At 39.2% G+C, this 21,392-nt stretch overlaps 1 protein-coding gene across 1 annotated transcript; it reads left to right on the top strand.

Moving 5' to 3' along the window:
• The first annotated feature begins 1,347 nt into the window (after positions 1–1,347).
• On the top strand, positions 1,348–20,685 carry pdcd4a (programmed cell death 4a). The gene is made up of 11 exons (XM_028018029.1): positions 1,348–1,815; positions 10,615–10,914; positions 11,119–11,216; positions 13,656–13,769; positions 13,951–14,172; positions 14,902–14,999; positions 15,117–15,231; positions 16,825–16,932; positions 18,939–19,049; positions 19,265–19,404; positions 19,607–20,685. Exons 1-11 carry the CDS (start codon positions 1,770–1,772, stop codon positions 19,656–19,658), a joined length of 1,404 nt encoding a protein of 467 aa, XP_027873830.1. The 5' UTR covers positions 1,348–1,769; the 3' UTR covers positions 19,659–20,685.
• The last annotated feature ends 707 nt before the right edge of the window (positions 20,686–21,392 follow it).

The following is a 21,392-nucleotide window of genomic DNA, read 5'->3' as shown; positions in this document are numbered from 1 at the left end:
TGTGGTGTAAATTCTGATGCATAGCACAATGTGCTAAAAACTCCCACTCATAGGAATCTGTCACTCTGAGTACAGTTTCCTATGAACCACTAGCCCAGAAAGCTCTGCACACATTTCTAGTTTACCATCAGTGTTGTAATTTGGCTTACAGCTGATTGTGTCGAGTCGACCATCCCGACATCCCACCTGCCATTCGTTACAACTCCTCGAACGTTTTCCACATATTTTTACATTGGAATCAGGATCCTAAAAGTGTGTTTCAAAAAACTTTTAATGACTTTAGAAATAACTATGAATGATCTTATTGTGTTTTTATAAACTGATTTGTTTATGTATATAACTCCCCATTTGGTGTGACATGCAATTACACATTGGAAAACTCAGTGTGCAACTGACAAACCTTTTTTTTTAAAATTAATTTATTTGGAGTCATGTGGCTCATCATAAAGGCTCACATTGGTTTCAGCCATAGATTTTACTGTACCGGTATTTTATTTATGAATGTAAAATAGGAAGGCTAAATTCATGTGCTTGCACACTTTTAATATTTTTATTTGTAAGATAAAAAAAAAATCTTAAACTCATGCATAATTTCCCCTTCATTTCAATATGGCAGTGCCCATGTATTACTTTGTGTTAAATGCAGCAACATAGTTTTGCAAGACCCTGCATGTGCTTATGATGCAGCACCTGGTATGTTACGTCCAGGTAAGAATTGCTCCACTGTTAGGTTTGCTGCACATTTATCTAAAATCAAAAGAAAAAAAGAGTAAAAACTGAAATCAACTTATGGCTTAGAAGTTGTCATAGTATCCCTATGACAAATAATAGGGTCTTAGCACTGTCAATCATCCTAGTGCACATGCTGCTCACACTCTCCCCTTGCTCTTTGCTACACTGCAGTTTTTCCCCGTAAGCATAGCCTGCCAATAAAGGCAGATAAACAGTTTTCCTGGAATGGTAAGTTGTTTCTCTACACATTTGGCAGCATGTACTTAAGCATGATCGACAGTGCTAAGAAAAGTAAACGCAATTGAATAATAATAAATGTAACTAGTTACTACCCAGCTCTGGTTCCAAGCATCATTCTATATCTGTATTAAGCTAGATTTAGTTTGCAGTAAAAAAGAATTATGTAGCAGTAACTAATAGCTGCAGCTAAGTAGCCTTACATTTTATCACTAAAAAATAAAATAAATAATTGGACTAACATGGCCTCGGTAATTATTCAAGACCATTTTAACTCCTGTTTTGCTTCTGCATGATGGCTCTGCTCTGTGATTGGTCGGGCCGGACCAGCACCCACCCCCTCCGCTGACCACTCCCCATCCGTGTATTTTTCCACGTGACTCTTCTTCTGAACGCTCCTGTAAAGTTAAAAACAGACTTTGTTTATCTTGCAGGCGGTTTGCTGAAATCCAATCCGACCAACAAGCCAGCTCTACTTCCCCCGACGACTTTATTTTTTCGGTCTTAGCCACTGACACTTCGCTCCTTCACTCCGTAGCATTTCGACACTCTATGTCATCATTTTTTTTATTTTTTTTTATTTACCCCTTTGGAGCTCTTAGTCAGGGACGGTGCACCACGAACGACAAGAGGAAAGCATTTTAGTCATTCCAGTTTTTCTCCACGTATCTCAATCTGTGCGGACAACCCTTGAACAAACCAGCGCAGCTTTGCTCCGCGGAGGGGGATCTCCTGCCACTGATTGCAGCCCAGCACCGTGACTGTGAGGTGGGTTTTTAACCGAGCACTTGAAGAGCGCCATGGCGACCCAAGTGGATGCGTGGTCCTCCGCACCTCAAGCCGACGGTGAGTACGTGATCTCAGCCTCACGTTTTGTGGCGGACTACGCGTGGGATGAAAACCTAAAAATCACAGGCGAGGTGGCGTTTAAAACTGCAAGACGGGGCCTTCAGACGTGCTTTCCACGATGCATTGTGTCCGTGCATGGGATGGGCTGCAGCGCCAGCCATGCTCCACCATGTGCCCTTGTTGAAAACACACACACAGCGACGCACCGCGTACGTGTGGGACGCGCTGCACTTTAGAGCAGATGTAGTGCTTTTATTGCACTCAAGCCAATGCTATTTTGCTTCGACGAGTTTCTTTTATGCGTGGCAACTGTGTTGTTTGACTCGTCTTGCATTTAATCCTGCCACGGTTTTTGATTGGACGTGGCCACTTCCGCTTTGCACTCGAGATTGCACACTCAGGTCTTTGCGTTTCCATTTTAACGTGTAGTAACGATTCCACGCACGACGAGAGGCAGCAGAATCAGTCGCGGTCTTTCGATGTAGGCTTTATTTGCAAGAATCATCAAGGCGCACACGGAGACCGTTTACTTGTATTTTCGTGCACTTCTATTGCATTCATTAACGTACTTCAGATTTATGTTGCTTTGATCCACAACATTGATTTATATATATATAATTTTTTTTATTTGGGGGAGACTCAATCAAAATACCATCTAAAATAATTCTTTTGACATGCAATGAATAAATAAACGATCTTCATAATATCCTCAGAAATGCTTGCACAACAATAATACGGTTTTAATATATTTTCTTCCTTGTTAATAATAGAGCTCCACATACAGTGGCTCCATGCTCCCTCTATGTATGCCAAGAAATGACGTCAGCACGTATATCCCACAACAAGAGGCACCAGGAGAAGGCTTACATAATCTGTGATGCTGTGTATTTAAACGTTGCATAATGAAACGTATATGCTGGGCCTGTCACTTGTAAAGTAAGATGTAAAAGTATCGGCATGAGATACGTGGTTTTCAAAATATTTTACAAATAAAAATCTGAAAAGTGTGGCACGTAGTTGTATTCAGCTTCCCTTTTCTGTGATGCCTCTGCTTATAATCACGTGCAACCAGCAAAGGCCAGGCGAGGAGAGAAATTATCAGCAGCTCATAGTAACTCTGGAGGACTTGCAGCGAGCCACAGCTCAGGTGAATGAATCTGTTTACATAAAAGCCATTAGTCACATGTCAGGAACGAGTTATTATTATTAGAAGAAAGCCACAAATTTCCCTCTGTTTTTTAGTTTTGTTTTTGTCAACCACCTAGGTGTAGAAGAAGATGCCGTGAATAAAATTAAAGTTTTTAGCTCGCAGGTGTTGTAAAGCTGGCATCATTCCCTGTTATGAAACATGGTGGTGGCGGCATCATACTCTAGGAAGAGGAAAGCAGCTGGATTTGAAATATTTGCTTGGCCAACGGGAGGATCGCTGCCAATCCTCCCGTTGAATTCATCTACTATTATTCATCTACTATTATTGTTCTCAAAAGAACAGTGTGTGAAGACTTGTGACGCTGATTTCAATTCTGTATCCAGTTGTGATTTAGGAATGGCGAGAGGAGGCTCATTTTTGTGGGAAATGTTTTGTGAAAGAGCTAAGAGTATGTTCACTAGGTAGTATGTTGCACAGGTAGACCCTGTTTACTGTACTAGCTGACTTCTGAGAGTTATTGTTTACACTGAGTATTCTTAGTTTATCCAAATGAACGAGACCAAATCAGATGTAGCCTGCTATTTTCAGATTTTGATTAATAAAAAAATGTTGGAAATTGTTTCTCAACTCTGCACTGCTTTGTGTTGGTCATCACATAAAACCCAAGTAAAATACTTTGAAACTTATTGCTTTAACGTGACAAAATCTCAAGTGCTATGAACACTTTTTTTGCAAGGCGCTTACCTGAGGATGAGGAAATGATGATGTCTGAACTCGAATGTTCTCTTCGGCCAGATTCAGTCGATGAAGCACTCTCTGTTGTTGTTGACATGCTGTCTAATAGTCCATTGTCTGTGGCTGGATGGCAGCTGGCTGCTCCTTTGTACAATATGGGTCAGCATAGACATTCAGTTCCCCCAATAGTGGGTCAAACTAAGCAGACCTTAAAGACGCTTGTTATGATATAATGGTTTTAATATCACATATAGTGGTTACTGTTATGACATTCTTTTGAACACTCACGTACCAATGAAAGTTAGAATGATGGCGTTGTATCAGCACCCAAAGTAATGTGATTACACATGTGGCTGAACGAGACTTTTTGTATGATAAACTTGAGCAAAAATGCAGTGACCAGCAGACATTTTGAAGCATCAACTATTTGATGTCGATGCAATTAAAATGTGAGTGCAATTGAACTTATATCCCGAAGCCTTTTCAGCTAGTCGGTGAAATTTTCCTCTAAGGAATGCAATTAATATGAAGAATACCCTGAATAGTAGTGAGAGCAAGAGTCTGAGCTGGGAGCTGCACCATGTATCATCAGGATGTCATCAAAACAGCATCGCTTTGTGCAAGAGTACCCCTGCATGTGAGCATGATGAATGCAGTAAATGAGGAGAAATTATATCCCAAGCATCATGAATTCAAACCTTGCATGTCATTAATAAGATATTCAGTCTGTTGGAAATTCCAATATGTCACACATTTTGCAATGTATACGATAAAGTTCACACATTGAAGCGATCATTGAAAAAAAGAGAGGGGCAAGGAAAATGCTTTTTTAAAATTTTTTATTCTCAAGTGATTTTATCACATTTTCTGGGAATAGTAATGCCAGAAGATAATTTTTAATACAGAGTTTCAGCCTTACTCATTTGATTCTCCAGACACCAATTCATGATAGATGTTGCTGTAGATGGAAAGGCTGAACAAAACTCTGCAGAGGGCAACGACTGGCTCCAGAACTTAAATTGATCTGAATCCGTTTCCATGGCTGCTTCCTCTTTTCCTCTTTGATTGGTTTCTTTGTAAGCTTTGCCTTAATTAAATAGTTACATTAAATATAAGCACTGCACTAGCGCATTCAGTTTTGGACAAAATGCAAAACCAGTGATGTACACAGGACAGACACCCATTATGCAAACAAAATCTGGCTCCAGAGCAATGTGATTGATTTTTTTTTTGGTTTTCTTTTTTCCTCCCACTAATGTTGCTGGAAAGATATTCAATAACATAGACTTCAGTGTGCAGACGTGGTAAAATGAGGCTCATCAGAAATTTCTCTACATGTCAGTCATTCAGCAGCAATGATGGGTGTGGCAGCAAATTCTGCAGGTCCTTTTTGGAAATCATTTTCTTGCTCCCTAAGGAATGTTTTCACCAGACCGTGTGGCTTTAATTACGAGGTTCCACAAAAGTGAAGACAGAAACAATAATACTTTTCTTTGGCTTTTCTATTATCTTGCATTATTCAAGCACACACCTCTCTGCTTTTGCAGGCCTTTTCTTTGTCTTATCCGTCCTGCAGATTCTAATACAACGTGTTTGGTAAAACTCAATACCAGATAGTTTTACTCAGTTTAATCTTTTTGTGTTTCAGAAATCATATATTTTTTATTCTAGAGTCCTACTATTAGCCTGCATCTTCTGCTGCTAATGTTGGACACTTGCTGACTTTTCAGCTGGATGTTTAACTATAATATACAAACCCCCCTTTGTGTGAACATTGATGTAATTCCTTTCTTCCATCTTGGAAGAAACTCTATAGATGTCAAGTCCGATTACTCATTGAGTACATTCTATGAGCATCCTGGTTGGAACACCCTCCCCCCACCGCCCCGCCCGTCTACCTTTGGTCCACTCATGCATTAATGACATGTTTGCTCACACTGTCTGAATCCATTTAGTCCCACAGGTATAAGGATGGCAAACCCATCCGTCCCCTGTCATATCTCAATCTGCTTGGGGAAGTTGCTGACTAAACCAGGCCTGTACCCAGTTCATCTGTTCTTCCCTAATCATTTACATGCAGTTTCTTTTTTTGTGGATCTGTCTTGTCAGGCAAAGTCACCCCAGAAGCTGACTTGATAAATTTCTTGAAATAAAGTTGCAAGTTTTGACAGTAAAAGAAAACATTTCTTGACTGGTAGCTTGTGTGGTCTTTCCCTCTGTTAACACACAAGATTTGACTGTTTCTAACAAACCTGTATTTAGGGGAAAGGTTTTCATTCTGGCTCCCTTTCATAAAAGCCTGACAGTTAAACCCCAAAGCACATCCACACCCTTCCTCCAATGTCTTATAGATAAAGCAGAGAGGCTGCTATGCCTTATTCCTTTATCTCAGCACAGACTCATAGGTTCTGCTTTTTTTTTTTTTGTTGTTTTTTTTGTAGTTTTAGTCTTCAGTATCATGCCTAATGGTAGCGTTATATCCCACTGTCCAACTGGCTCTTACAAATAATAAAATCCACAAGTTTAATCAAACAGTTGAATTTTTCTCTCTCACTCTTTCCTTGGAAAAATCAGCAAGTGCAAACAGAAATACTGTAGTACTGGTATGTGCAAATACTGTAGTACTATTCTTTTAATTTAGCTGTTTTCTGTCTCTTTTTAATTATTTTCCATCAAATACATGAAAAAAATAAGATTTTAAGATGTAAGGAAAATGACCATGAACCTATGAACAGTACAGATGCAGTCCTCTGAGATTTATAACCCAGTTCAGTTTATTCCTCATTATTAAGCTTCTTAAATTTGTTTCTGTATTCCACTTTGTGTGTGGGAATCGGAGATTTAGTTCTAGAAAGAAAAAGACAAAAATGATTAGAAGTTGACAGTTTACTATAGTAGTGACAAGCATGGCTAACTGTAAACACCAGTCTTTGTGTACTAATAACTTTTAAGGCCCATTCTGCGTTTGTGCTTCTGACCTCCTAACATTGTACAACTAAGAACAACCATAACAGCTAAAGTTTTTGACCATACAAAAATGAACAAAAAGTGAGGAAGGTTTTTCAGTCAGCTCACCGGTTCTGTGGAATAATGTCCCAGATGAGCTCAAATAGTTAGATTTACCTTCATATTTTAAGTCCTTCTTAAAGACATATTGAAACTTGGAGAATCCGATGAGTGATTTTGTTGCTTTCCTCATGTAAAAATATACTCCTAAATTAATACATTTTGCACATTAGCTTTTGCTATTGCATCAGAAGTTTATATAAAACAGCCTCGTTGTGTTTATAAGTCACCTTCAGACATGTGTTTAGAGGCCATACAGGAATAATAATGTGTATTAAGTTAACATGTGTCTCTTTCAGCTACAATGTTTGGTTCTTGACTCTGTTTGTGTTCGTAAACATTTTGAACTTAGATTTCACTTGCATAGATGTAAATTTGCTCTTCTAACATAAATCTAACATCCTTTTTTTGTGCTACCAGTTTTGCTGCTTGTATGGTAAAACATTTTTTTTTTGAGCAGAAGAAATCTATAAACAGCCCATATGTATATTTAGAGCATTAAATACTGTCCCTATGTGAGTCATGTGAAACTTCTGCCCCACTGACTCCCTTCTGATTCATAAACACTCCTACTCCATGCACGCCTACATTCAAACACTTTAGCAGGTTTGCAGGTTGTGGAGTCTTCCCACAAGCCTTTGCAGAGACTTAATTTCTTTGTCCTGCACCTTTGGTACAGATTGTAAGCTGATTAAATGCAAATATGTTTTTGAGGATCATTATTCCAGTTTTGGAGCACTCTTGGTGACGTCCATCGCTACTCGCTGCTGCAGTTTCAGCCAACTGTCGGCGACACTCAGAGCTGCCGTTGTGTTGTGCAACTCTCAGCAGTTACGGTCGAGCTCTGTTATCACAGAGCAACATTGTCCTCGCTGTGTTCGGGGGCAGTGTTGTTCTGCTTGTTTTGCAAGGCCCGTCTTGGCAAACGGATTTGAGTTTTCCTACAAGCTCCTATTTTGCTGGGTGCTCCCTTCCAGTTGGCTGCAGAAGTGGTTTGGCCCGCAGCCATTGGTTAGTTCCTAATTTATGACCTTGCTCGGACCTGTAGCCTACATTAGGGAAGAAGGAGGAGGTGCCGAAGGAAGAGATGACACATGGACGGCTGTTTACAGATTTCTGAAGGCCATGGGTGTGGCTGTGTGCTTGTATTGGAGCAGGTTAAGTTAGATTTAGATTGCTGACTCAACTGAAATCTGCAGTGTTTTTTTACCTCCTCTTGTGCTTCTTAATTTAACATAACTGTTTCAATAAGAATATTAAGATACTCCTACTATTTTATAAAAATAAAAATTGATAGTAAGAAGTTTCAGTGTTTCACTCCACAGAGCACACAATGTTTTAAGAATTGTACCACTTTGATTAGAGGTTCACAGTGCTTTCTGGAAGTATTCACGCTTTAAAATTGATCATGTTTATTTGCATTAAAACTCCAAACTTCAGTGTATTTTATTGGAATTTTACATGATAGACCAACAGACAGTATTCATAATTATGAAATGAAGGAGAGAAGACAGCACGACTGGACCATAAACACTTGAATATGCTTTGACTTAAACTATTGCGGTTTTGATTCTGTTGTCCTTTTTTTTTTTTGGTCTTTCCATCTGTGTATCAACTCCCAACCAGCTTTCCTGTTCTCGCTAAAGAAAAGCATTCTCACAGTACAATGTTGCCACCACATGGTGTGTAGTACTTCCATTACATGTAGCATTTTTTTCAAGATCAGCACAAACTCCAGGACATCTTTCACCAGCGGTTTTCTTTTTGTCACAGTTGTATAAAGACTAGATTATAGATTAACAAAAGGTTTTTCTGGAGCTGTGGATTTCTGCAGCTCTTCCAGAGTTACCAAGTTTGTGGGGGGGGTAACAATACTTTTGCAAGGCAGTGTAATTTTTTGTTCCGAAATACTAATTGTTTAATCATGTCCTGCTACTATGACACTAATCTCCCTTAAGTTGTATGGTAGGTCTGCACAGTTATTGAAAATGCATTGTTCTGTTATCAAAATGCACGATGCACAGTGTGAAAATTATGAAAAGATGCAAGTGCAATGAATGCTTTAGATAATGATGTCTAAGGCCTGCACTGCATATTCAAGCTGTCATGGAAAAGAAAAATGATTGTTCCAAGAAAGCTTGGTATTTGTTGGTTTCTTAGGATTTTGTTTTCCTGAAATTGGTCAGCTCTATTGTGCAGCAGACCAAAGGGAGAACCATTCGGAGGACAGAGGCTCCTTTAAAAATTTCAGTTTACCTCTGTGTGCCTTTACATGCTCTGCAATCTGCTATTTGAGGGATTTAGGTTTTAATTACATCTTGTTCCTGTGTTGCCTCATTGCTGCTTTTCATGCCATGTGATCAAACTTGCATCCACCCATACCATATGTAGTCAGGTCCACTGTTTAAAAAAAACAACTGGCGTCAGCATTTCTCCAGCATGTGCTTGGTTCTCCCTCTCTCTCCCTGCCTGCCACCGCTGCAGCTGTGCTCCTCTCCTCTTCTCTCTCTGTGCTGTTCTACACACTTTAACCTGACTAAATATAGGATTTCATCCACACAGGAGTAGTAGCATGTTAACTTGACCCAATGCATCTCTGTATATGTAGGAAGGTAGGGGTGAGTTTTCTCGACCACGTGTTTTAGCTTGCAGCATTTGCTAAATTCTTGATATCATTCTATTCTCTCTAAATTGTGGGGAGAAACAGCATTCAGGAACCTATTTTGGTGCTACTTCAAGTTTACATTCAACAACATTACCTCCAGAAAAGGCTATTTTAGGGAGCTGATTTTTATAAGTGACCATAGTTTCATCATGCAAGCATACCTAAAATCACACTGCAGTAAGAACAGTTCCTTTCAGAAAAAGCTTATGTTAGCATATTACGCACAACAAAACCAAAACAAACCTCTCAGCTTTTAGCAGAAGTGAAAAGAGTTGTGCGGCCGTGTTGCGAACCTGAGCTTACAAATGAAAAAAGCAGGTTTCAGGGATATAGAAAAGGCGTCTTCAATCGTTGTGCGTTTTTTTTTTTTTTTTTGTGGTTAGGTTCAGTTACTGTTTGCACACCAAGCAACACCAACCCCTTTTGCATACACAGCTCTACACAAAGGTCAAGAGCAGTGGTGTCTGAAAGAATGTGGAGCTTGGGAAGGCCAGACCAGCAGTTGGGATAAATCACAGTGAAAGCAATGAAATATGTTTTTTTCATATAGTCTTACTATGATTTTGCAGTTATATAGCCAACAACACAGATCTGAGTCTCTTTGCAAACACAAATAAGCTTGAAATATCAAGAGAGTTTGGAGAATGTTCTTCACTGTTTATTTGGACTGCTCAGAAATGTTGGCTGCTGATCAGAGTTGTTTGAATTTTAATTTAAAAAAATTCAGGTTGATCTGACGTTGCGCAATTGCAATATCAGTATGTGCAACTTTTATATGGCAAAGGACTGTTTGGAGTAATATGATTGTTGGATAACATTTTTCACATCTTATGAACTTGTATTTTTTATTCTAAGGTAATAGTTACTCAGTTAAAGACTCATGTCAGTGAATGCTCAAATGATGTTGCCAAAATACTATGTGCTTCAATCATAGAGTGATCGAAGCACAGATGAGGAAGAGAAGAAAGAAGAAAATAGGCATATGTCTCATTGTCAACTAATATTGTCCTGGCAATATTTGCTATTATTATCATTAGTGCAAGATGTTCTAATAATGTGGAGCCCTGACAGATGACCAGTTAGATGCTTATAAATTACTTTTTCTACCACAAAATTGTGGCTTAGTCTGTGCATGTCTTCTTTTGATAAAATGTGTAAAATTCCTGGTTTCTAACCACAGGGGCGGTTACTTTGGATCACCAGCCCGAGGCCAGCTGTCCTTACAGTGATGACGATGATGGACTGGACGAGGCGGAGGTCAATGGCAACTGGACGCCCCAAGAGAAAGCACTCCACGAGGCTCGCCTCAAAGCCAAAGCCAAGCGTCGCCTGCGCAGGTCCTCATCCCGTAACTCGACAAGCGAGTCCGTCTCAGAGTCAGGCGAGACGCCAGGAGGCGACCCGCACGCCGTAAAGGGCAAAGTTCACAACAACGACCGCAAGTCGAGGACAGGCAAAGGCAGAGGCTTGCCAAAGAAAGGTAGATATGATTGTTGATCTGATTACTATCAGCTTCACATATGGAGATGTTTTCGGATCAAATTCAAAGTTAGTTTTCTTCATGCAGCTCGAAAAAATTTAACTGAAATTATTATGACTTCCTTTCATTAACTGTGCAAATTACTGGATAAATCCCACCTTATGTTTTAGAACTTCTTTTATTTTTTATTTTTGCTGTGTTCAGGTGGGGCAGGCGGAAAAGGAGTTTGGGGTGCTCCTGGGATGGTTTATGAAGCTGAAGAGCCGGACGTACGGGACCCCAACTATGATGAAGCTGCTCAGGTCAGTGGGTCTCTATGGGGATGTCTCTTTCCTCTCTTGGGTCATTTGTTTATCCAGACATGGAACATTTACCTTGTCATCTCCACAAATTCATTTTCGTCGATTTCATTAGAGGATCTTTCAACTTCTCCAGTTCCATTGAGATATACATCATATGTCTCAATGAGCATCATAAGTTTATGATATTAAATTTTTTGAAGCATCTTTGAACTCAGTATGTTCTCACTAGCTTTGTTGTTGACCAGAGAACCCTGATCAGAGGTCAGAGCACCTTTTTCTAATACTGATATAAAGAACATACCAACATTCCCATTGTGACATCCCTGATCTCTTTGCTTAAAGCCAGCAGAGCTGCTTATTTCTTTGTCTCCTATTCACAATAAAAAAATTATACTATTTCCTCAGCAGTATAAGTTTTGGAGTAAAAATTAAACAGAAATTGTTGGCATAAATTGATTTTCATACCTCTAGGACATTCAGATAAATTTGTGCCTGTTACTGTATTTTCCCAGGAAACAAGATATGTATCATATTCAGACATAATTAAAACTAACAAATAATAGATTACCCATTGCTAGTTTCATTCACAAATGCCAGATTCACAAACACATACAGGTCATTGGAAAAAAATATATATATACAGTACAGACCAAAAGTTTGGACACACCTTTCTAATTCAATGGGTTTTCTTTATTTTCATGACTATTTATAAGGCAAGAAATCCCACTTATTAACCTGACAGGGCACACCTATGAAGTGAAAACCATTTCAGGTGACTACCTCTTGAAGCTCATCAAGAAAATGCAGAGTGTGCGCAAAGCAGTAATCACAGCAAAAGGTTGCTACTTTGAAGAAACTAGAATTTGTTTAGTGCATATTTCCACATGTATTATTCATAGTTTTGATGCCTTCAGTGTGAATCTACAATGTCAATAGTCATGAAAATAAAGCAAACTCATTGAATTAAACGGTGTGTCCAAACTTTTGGTCTGTACTGTATATAAATTTATTTTCTTATAAAGTAATGACATTGTTAGTGAAGTAGTATAAAAAAAGACCACTAGCACATCAACAATCATTCCCATGTCTGAACAGCAGCAGTAGTAGTTTGTTGTGGACCTCCTCCTGCACCTGCACAAAATAATTACTGCACATATTTTATTTTATTTTTTGTCTTGTAAGAAAATTAGAGATCTGGCTGCAGTCATAGTTTGTATGTGTGACTATCCTGGCAGAGAAGAGACATAACACTGCATGTGATTTGGCCAAAGCTCATTAACAACACGTCGTCTCGCTCGATTGTTTAATCCAGATGGCCCTGTCCCATCACAATCAACGCTGTTTTCAATCTTTAACCCCGGTTATCATGTGAATGCGGGATGTGATGCTGATGGACTGGCTTGTTTGTCTCCCGGCTTTGATCACACAACTGCATTACTGCCTGGGAACTCGGCTTCTGTCTGTTTCAAAAAAGAAAGAAAGAAAAAAAAGATCCTGATAACGGTTTTTGGAATTGGCTCAGAGAAGCTGGTTTGATTTGGCCTTGACTGGTGCACAAAGTCAGTTCAAATATGTTGAAAGGGAGCAGGGATGGAATGGTACTGAAAAATAAATGGGGACACGAGCAGTCAGTGTGGCCTTTGAGTCTGACTGCGGAGTAGATCAAGGATTTCTGAACCCTACAGGGTCATTGTGTGCTTGGGAAAATGTCAAAGTGTGGGGAAAAAAATGACTTATTTGGGAACTCTTAGAGTCTTATAATAAAAAAAAATAAATGTGCCCTGCAAAAGTCTTTACACACCTTGAACTTTTGCGCATTTTATCACATTGCAACCCCAGACTTGGTCGCATGTTTATGGTTGTTTTGCTCCTGGAAAGTGAATGTCTGCTCCAGTCTCTACCAAGTTTTTTTTTCAGGATTTTTTTTTGTGTTTAGCTCTTTGATCTAAATGAAATAGCTCAAGCTCAGATTTGATTGAGATCATCTGCAAGAAGCCATTTTCACCGATTCTCAAGATTTAGATCTGGACTTTGACTAGGCCATTCCAGAGGTGAACCTATAGAATGGTGGTTCAGGTCTTCTGCTGCCACTAAGAGGATCTCTTCCAGAACTTCCCTTTATGTAGTGCTAATTCATCGTTCCATCAAGTCTGAGTAGCCTCTCTGTGTCTGCGGAAGAACAGTATCCCCAGAGCATGATGCTGCCACCACCATGTTTAGCTTCACGTCACTGTGCGATGTGCAGTGTTAGTTTTTCTCTAAACAAATTGTTTTATTAAGGTTTTATTTATCTTTACTTGTAAAACATGGCAAAATGTGAAAAAGCTTTAGGCTTGTGAATGCTTTTGTTGTGGACTGTAATTATAAAAGCAGTTTGTGTACTTCGTGTACAATTTGGGGGCATTTCTGACTCATTATGTGAATGTGTTTTTGCCACAGGGCGACACTGTTTATGAAACGGTTGTGCCAGAGGTAGAAGAGAAGGAACTAGAAAAAATGGTAAACCCGATCGTATTGGAGTACTTTGAACACGGAGACACAAAAGAGGTTGAGGTAAACGATTAAAATTGTACATTTCCTTTTTGTTTTTCTATGCATACATTGATCAGGCAGAAATGTGTTGCTGTAGTGAGTGTAAATGTTAAGAAACATTAATGATAGTGGCGAATAGACAGCATACTTTGTTAATAGAGTGACAGATCCTGACTTGTGTTCAATCTTGTGGTGCTTCCAGGTGTTGCTGAAGGAGCTCAACCTGGGCCAACATAAGTACGAGTTTACCTCCGTGGCTGTGTCCCTGTCCCTGGAAGGCAAGGCCAGTCACAGGGAGCTGACTTCCCGCCTGCTGTCCGATCTGTCGGGGAAGATGCTCACGCAGGGTGAGATGGCCCACGCTTTCGATAAGATGCTGAAAGAACTGCCAGACCTCATTCTGGACACGCCAGAGGCCCCTCAGGTAGGCCTGACACCCTGAGAGAGAAACGGTGTCAACCAGAGCTCTGGATCTGATCTTGGTATCGTTTGCTTAGAAGGGAGGAGAGGCAAAGCAGGGCTTCAGACACTTAAAAGATTAAAGATGAACAGAGCCCGTTTTCATTAGTGTTTTTTTTTCCCTCAATTCCATGTTGTAGGCTGGTTGTTCTGCGTCAGCTGGGTTACTGCAGATGGTCTTTCTACCGTATAACATTACCAGTTTGGTCGAGTTTTAAGCCACGATCAACTGAAAGTGATCAAAGACAGCATTAACTGATCAAAAATTTCGAACAAGAATTATGTCGTTTTTTAGATTACAATTAGCTTATTTGTTTTTAAGAATAAAATTCTTTTCTGCAGTGCCTTTTGGACGGTATTTGAATATACTGTATATCTCATTACATAGAGGTAGTCTTCACTGTTCATCTACATAATACATAATTCACCTAGAGTAGGTATTGGTTTCAAACACTTTACACTGTGAACAAGTTAAATGTGTTTTTTTTTCTTTTGTCTCAATTTAATGGGCTCTAAAATTCAAATTTTTTCAAAATTGCAAAATTTGCACATTATTTTATATTTTTGACTGTCACATTATATAATCTATAAAGAAGCTACACATCAAACAAACATTGCTAACAAAAATGTTGAAATACTTTCTTACGTCTGCTTAAGTAAAAAGATTGTTGTTGTTTCCTCTTGTTTCTTTCAGATGTTAGGCCAGTTCATAGCCCGAGGCATAGCCGATCACGTCCTTCCCATGAACTTCCTGGATAGCTACAAAGGGAAAGTGGACTGTGAGCACGCTAGGTACGCCAGCATAAGTTGCGTTAACTTTATTGTGGATTTCCAGAAATATCAGTGTTTACTATTTTAATAAATAGCACTATAGACATGGTGGGTATTTTTTCTTTTCTCCTTGTGCAGAGTGACTTTAGATCGTGCTGCAGTGCTGCTGTCCATGAAAAAAGGGATGATTGGTCTTGATAATGTGTGGGGTGTTGGTGGAGGTCTGAGACCCGTTAAACATCTTGTCAAAAAGGTGAGCAAAAACTAAGCAATGAGAGAATTTAGCTTTTAAATAAAAAGTCATTTAAAATTAATTATGATTCAGTGATTTATTAAGCAGTGTCTAACACTGGGGCACAAAGTGTTTGTATTGACCATGTAGGGATCTTTGTTGTTGTTATGTAACATTAACAGAAGCCAGAAATGCATGCTGGGTAGAGATCCGCAGGGCAGTGCTCTGTTGGACTGCTGTGTCAGCAGAGCGTTTTGTCCTCTCAGGAGCGTCCACGTTAAAAACAAGGACACAGGAGAGGCCAACACACCTTCTGTTTGTGTGCCGCAGCTTTGTTTTGATTACAGTTACCACTCCATCATCAGGGCTTTTCGGGTGATTTGAAGTGATGGCCGGTCACATTGTTGCACAACATTCACAAGAGCTTGTGTTCTGAAATGAAGCAATGTTGTGTCAGGTTGTGCTGTCAGAGTATTGTGAGGCCTTCAGACCTTGGAACTGCCCTGTGCAGTTTTGATTTTCTGGCTGAGATGAGTGTAGGTACAGACGACTGACACACTCAGGAGCTTTAGGACAATTTCTTTGAATTAACCTTTCCAGCGCTATCTCAAAATCTGTTGAAATGAATTTATTATTTAATTGGAAAGCAATGAAATAAGATGTTGGTTTTCTAGTATGTATATCAGTGGCAGATTTGCTGTAAAAAGTGGGAAACATGGATTATTTCCCTATTAAATTAGCTGTTGAACTTTCTCTCTCCACATTCATTCATCATTCCCATCAACGATTGGTGTCTTTGGTGTCAATATTATTGGCCCAGATTATCTGGTAATGTGAGAACACCCAATTAAAATCTCCCCAGAGGAGTAAATAGTCTCACACTTTTACATCCCACTACATAATGCTGCTGACTTTTCAGCAAATTATTGATGGACGTCTCCCATTTTGCTTACATCCTCTTTCCCAATCAACACCAAAACGTGCATTGATCCCTATGAAACAATAAAATGTGGGATATAATAAAGGATCACGTTTGATATAAGATGCTAATGTCTGAAATCTCACTATGATTGGGCTCAACTGGAACTTACTGTAGCTTTTCAATGATATTTTATGATCTTTACCTTTAAACCACCCACATGAGTTTCTTTAATTTTTGGGACTCAAATATTCAGATTTCCATCTGAATGACTTGGAAGCATTGTTATAACTCAGATGTCTAGAAGCATCTTGCAGGGATGACACTTTTCTCACATCTTCACCAGTGGCTAATTCCTGCATAAAAGGATTCAAATGAAGTATTTTGGTATGATCTGACTTTTAAGCATAGTGAAAAAATGTGCAATTGGGTTGAAGTTGGGGTTGTTCCAGCATATTGTGAGCATGCTTGTAAATCCCAAAATCAGTTTTTATTTGTGTTTGGGATCATTTTCGTCCCAATTTCAATCATCTGTTGTTAAATGTCTTCTTACCCTTCAAAAATATAATTCAGTGAGTCTGACATCTTGTTCAACTCCAGTTGATGCATTAAATTTGTTCCCTGGTTCCCTGCAACGATTTAGCTGTCCAAGCAACATCAACTCTGACTGATTTCCTCATTTGTGTTTGCTGCAGATGAACCTTCTTCTCAAAGAGTACCTGATATCCGGGGACGTGTCTGAGGCAGAGCACTGTCTGCGGGACTTGGAAGTCCCTCACTTCCATCATGAGCTGGTCTATGAGGTATTCAGTCAGTCTTGCCTCTGTTTCTGGTGTTTATTTGTTCTTCACCAGTTTATTACAACATGTTTCAAGCGGAGATGTGTGGGTCAAAACCTTTAGAAAGTGTTTCTTTTTCTTTCTTGCTTATGTCTTGTCAAGTAAGCCGAAGACAGAGCTGTACTTATGAATCTCTGCTTTTAATAGGATTCCTGTTTTTTTGCCAAGGACATTGTGTGTTTGGCTGTTACTCTCTCATTTTCAGTAAATCTGATCTTGAAGCCGAGTTCAAATTAGTTCAAAATGCCTGCAAGTGTAAATCAAGCATTTATTTGTCCTTATCACACACACTGGCAACACGTTCATTACTGAACTGGGAGACTTCTGTTTTCTTCTTTTTCTTTTTTTATTAATTAAAGCTGGCAGCTCATATTTAGCAGATGATCTGTCTCTGTTGCAAAACAAAACTAAAAAGCACAAATTTCTACAAACTAACAACTATACTTGCATGATGTGTACTCTGTCTACCGAAGTTTGACTTTACAATAAGTAACAAATTGTGAGAAGTCTTAAAATGAATACATTTTTGATTGCAGTAGAATAATCTCCTAATAAAAATGTACTAACTGACGGATAGCTATAGAGATATTTTTAATTTACCTTCTCACTGTTTACAGTGGCAAGATAGCACACATATTTAATGTGTGTGTTGTTAGGATAGAACAGGCTTTTCTCTGGCATTTCTCCCAACAACTATTTGACATGTAGATGTAATGCGAATGACTGAAAGATGCCACTTTTTGCTCATGTTTCCAAGCTGTTAATTTTGCATATATATTTTTTTTACATCCCATACTACTCTCACTCATTCAGGCTTGTCACAACTGCAGCTGTCTAAACCTTTAACTTATTGCTGTGATTGTAGACAATTTGATGCAAGTAACTGCTAGTTCCCAACTTGTGAAGATGAGCTCCCATCTGCTTTTCTTTAATTGTATGTCCTCCTGCATTTCCCATTTGAAGTTTGGCTCCTACCCAAAAATACTGAAATATCTGATAAAATCTAAAATAATCATATTAATACACACAATTTATGTCAAAACTGCCACATGTACAAGACGTGCACAGAACTGAAATGGTGTCCAGCTCATATCCCTGGCCCAAAATGCAAAAAAAGAGAGAAAAGAACATAAAAAATATGTAATAAAAACTTAATCTGTGGGTAATCCTTACAACAGCTGTAAATAAATACATATTCTTTGTTCATTCGAGGAGGAGAAAGAGAGAGGGATCAGGGTATGGGACTCATGGGGGGTAGAGATCAGGGAGGGAATTCAGCATCCTGACAGCCTGATGGATAAAACTGTCTCAATCTGCTGCATGTTGCCCCGAGGCTCGTCATTTTTCTCCCTGAAAGGTGTCTCAACAAAACATTAATTCAGAGTTGTGCACACTTATTCAAACAGATTTTTTTGTTTTTCATTTTGTTCATATGGGTTATGGGTCATACTCAAGGTGTAAAATGGTCCTCCACTTCGTGACATAATCTGATCATTATATTGTAAAAAGAAAACGGGCATTATAACAAGGCTGTGGACATATTTTATGTGCACGGTTTATAGTTTCAGCATCACCACAAATGTTAAAGTTGAAATATAATATTCAAGTGTCCTATGGTTTTTAAATAAATCTGCAAACGAGAGAAGCTCTACTGCTGCACTCATTGTGAATTTACTTCTACGATTACAAAGCGTAAGACGAGGATAATAATTGGGTTGGTGTATTAAGTGATACTATAAAGTTTGCTGATGCAGATGTATTCCTTCACCTGCAGCCTCCCCAACACCTTATCTTTCACATCTCTAGGATCTGGTCCAATATTAAATTGCTCTGTCCTTGTCCCTGTCCAACCCCCTGGTTGGAATTTCATCCTGTTAAGGTGGATACTCTGCCACCTTGTGGTGAAAAGCACAGCTGCCTTCTGCCTGATCATGTTTCATCTCTTATGTGGGTCTTTGTGTTCATGTCAGGCTATAGTGATGGTGCTGGAGTCAAATGGGGACACTGCCAGTCACATGATGATGAAACTTCTGCAGTCCTTCTGGAAAACAGGCCTCATCACAGTGGATCAGATGAACAGGGTAAGGGAAACAAAATTTGCCTGGATTTTCAGGCTAGGGCTGAAACGATTAATCAGATTAATCGTTATGAATGAATTACGTTCATACATTACAATCATCAAATAAATTAGTAACTGATTAGTTTTTAACTCAAAATAAGGTCATTTAATGAAAGATCCACACAGACCAGTAATTAAGCCGGAACACCTGTTGACGTTCTTCATATATACGTGCAGGGTTTCCAGCGCGTGTATGACGAGCTGCATGAGATCTGTCTGGATGTGCCCCATGCCCACCCCATCATGGAGGCCTTTGTGGATCTCTGCTACCAGGAGTCTGTTATCACCAAACAGCTGCGGGACGCCTGTCCTTTCAGGTTAGTTCTTTATCAGTCACCTTTGTAACCTTTTTACAACCTTTTATTATATTTATTCCAGGCCAATTCTTGTTGCTGGAAAATAAAAACTGCCACAAAGAAAAGCTACTGTCTGGCTCTAGATCGTTTTGTTACTTATGTTCAATTGAATGGTGAAGTAGAAGAATTTGTGCAACACGTTTAATTTTATTATGTTCACCAGAGGGCGGAAGCGCTTTGTAAGCGAAGGAGATGGGGGATTGATCAAGAACTAATCGACATGTGGAAAAGCAGGAAGAGGAGGACGAAGATGAAGGGAGGGTGTCTACCGCTCTTCAGCCTCTGTTTCTGCCTCCATGTGAATCCCAACCTGGAACGTTCCTCTCCTGTTGTTATTTTACAAACCAGCATTCACATCAAACAGAGGGGCTGCCTGGGCGCTGGGCTCCCTTCATGTCGTTAATTACAGTTTTTGAAGAATATTCTGTATCTCTGGGGTTGTTGCGACCCTCCTTGCTCGGTCTTTGTACCTGTTAGGAATAATTCAAGCTAACGCTGTGGGGAAACAGGTGGTTAGGCCTGAGTTGTGGCAGGGGTAAATCTTTTTTTGTTTGTTCTACCTTTTTGCCATGTGTTTTTCACACAGGCACTAATAATGAGGGGGCAGGTCATACTGTACGGTCAGGGAGCTCAGCGGCAAAGATCTAAACCTGCTTATCCTCTGCCACAGACTATCTGAAATAATTTCAAAGAAATTGTTCTCTGTACATTCTTATTCTTGTTTCTCTCAGTTCTTTTTAAAAAAATCGGAGCCTTTTTTGTTTCCATCTTGGTCACATAGACCATGTGTTTACTTTGTAAAGCATCCGTTGCATTAAGATGTGTTTGGTCACTGTTTATTTGAAAACTGCATTTGAATAGGCAAAAATGAATCATCAGTTCTGAAAATCAAATAAACATTATTTGGGTTCACATGTGTTCTGATAGTTATGTAAAAAAATAAAATAAAGCAAGTATTTGTTATTTAGAGGAATAAAGACTTGCTTGCAATTAAGTAATGTAGACAACTGCTGTGGTCAGCAGATGAATCTGAAGAAGCAGATTAAAGAGGGTAGGAAAATGTTGTCAAACTAAGCTGGGATTGGTTTAATACCTCATTGAACTTATTCTTGCTCCTTCATACCTTCAAATACAGTTTGTCAGTGAGACTTTTCTACCCTCTGTCAAACAGTTTTACATGTTGACCAAAGTTGTTCTCGATGTTTGAGTTGAAATCTTTCATTCAATAAAAAATGCAACAAATTGGTGTTTCTTTTCCTTCTCGTTTCATGACCGTTACAGTGAGCAAGAGAAGGTTCAAGATTTTACAGGGTAGTTCTGACTTAAACAAGCTGATGGAAAGTTTCAGATAGCTAAAGGATAACACCGGGGAGTAGTTTAGGCTTTAACATTTACTCTGTTTAAACCAGGGGTCTCAAACTCCAGTTCTCAAGGGCTGCAGACCTACAGTTTTTAGATGTGCCACAGGTACAAAACACTGGAATGAAATGGCTTAATTACCTCCTTGTGTAGATCAGTTCTCCAAGCCTTGCTAATGACCTAATTATTCTATTCAGTTGTGGTGCAGCAGAGGCACATCTAAAAGTTGCAGGACTGCGACCCTCGAGGACTGGAGTTTGAGACCCCTGGCATCTGAAAATGGAAAGAAGATGGCCCACACCTACGTCATGATCCTGAAAAGGTTGGCTCTGGAGGAGTTGCAAAAATGGTAAATCACTGTTGTGACGTTCATGCATAGTTCATGGAAGATCAACAAGAAGACAAACATGAGAAGTCTTGTTTGTTTGCTACCAGCCATCTAGAAGACAGTAAAGATATGACAGAAGATGGCCTATTACATATATTCTCAATAAGATACATTGAAATTTGAGTTTGACAAAATATGAAAGCTTTCAAAGAACTGAATAAGCAATTGCTCGGGTCTCTGAGCTCTTAGCTTGAGTTCAGAA

The sequence above is a fragment of the Xiphophorus couchianus genome, chromosome 5 (assembly GCF_001444195.1).
Source record: "Xiphophorus couchianus chromosome 5, X_couchianus-1.0, whole genome shotgun sequence".
Classification (NCBI taxonomy): domain Eukaryota; kingdom Metazoa; phylum Chordata; class Actinopteri; order Cyprinodontiformes; family Poeciliidae; genus Xiphophorus; species Xiphophorus couchianus.
Note: the sequence above shows the minus strand (reverse complement) of the source record. Positions and strands in the feature narration are given on the sequence as shown.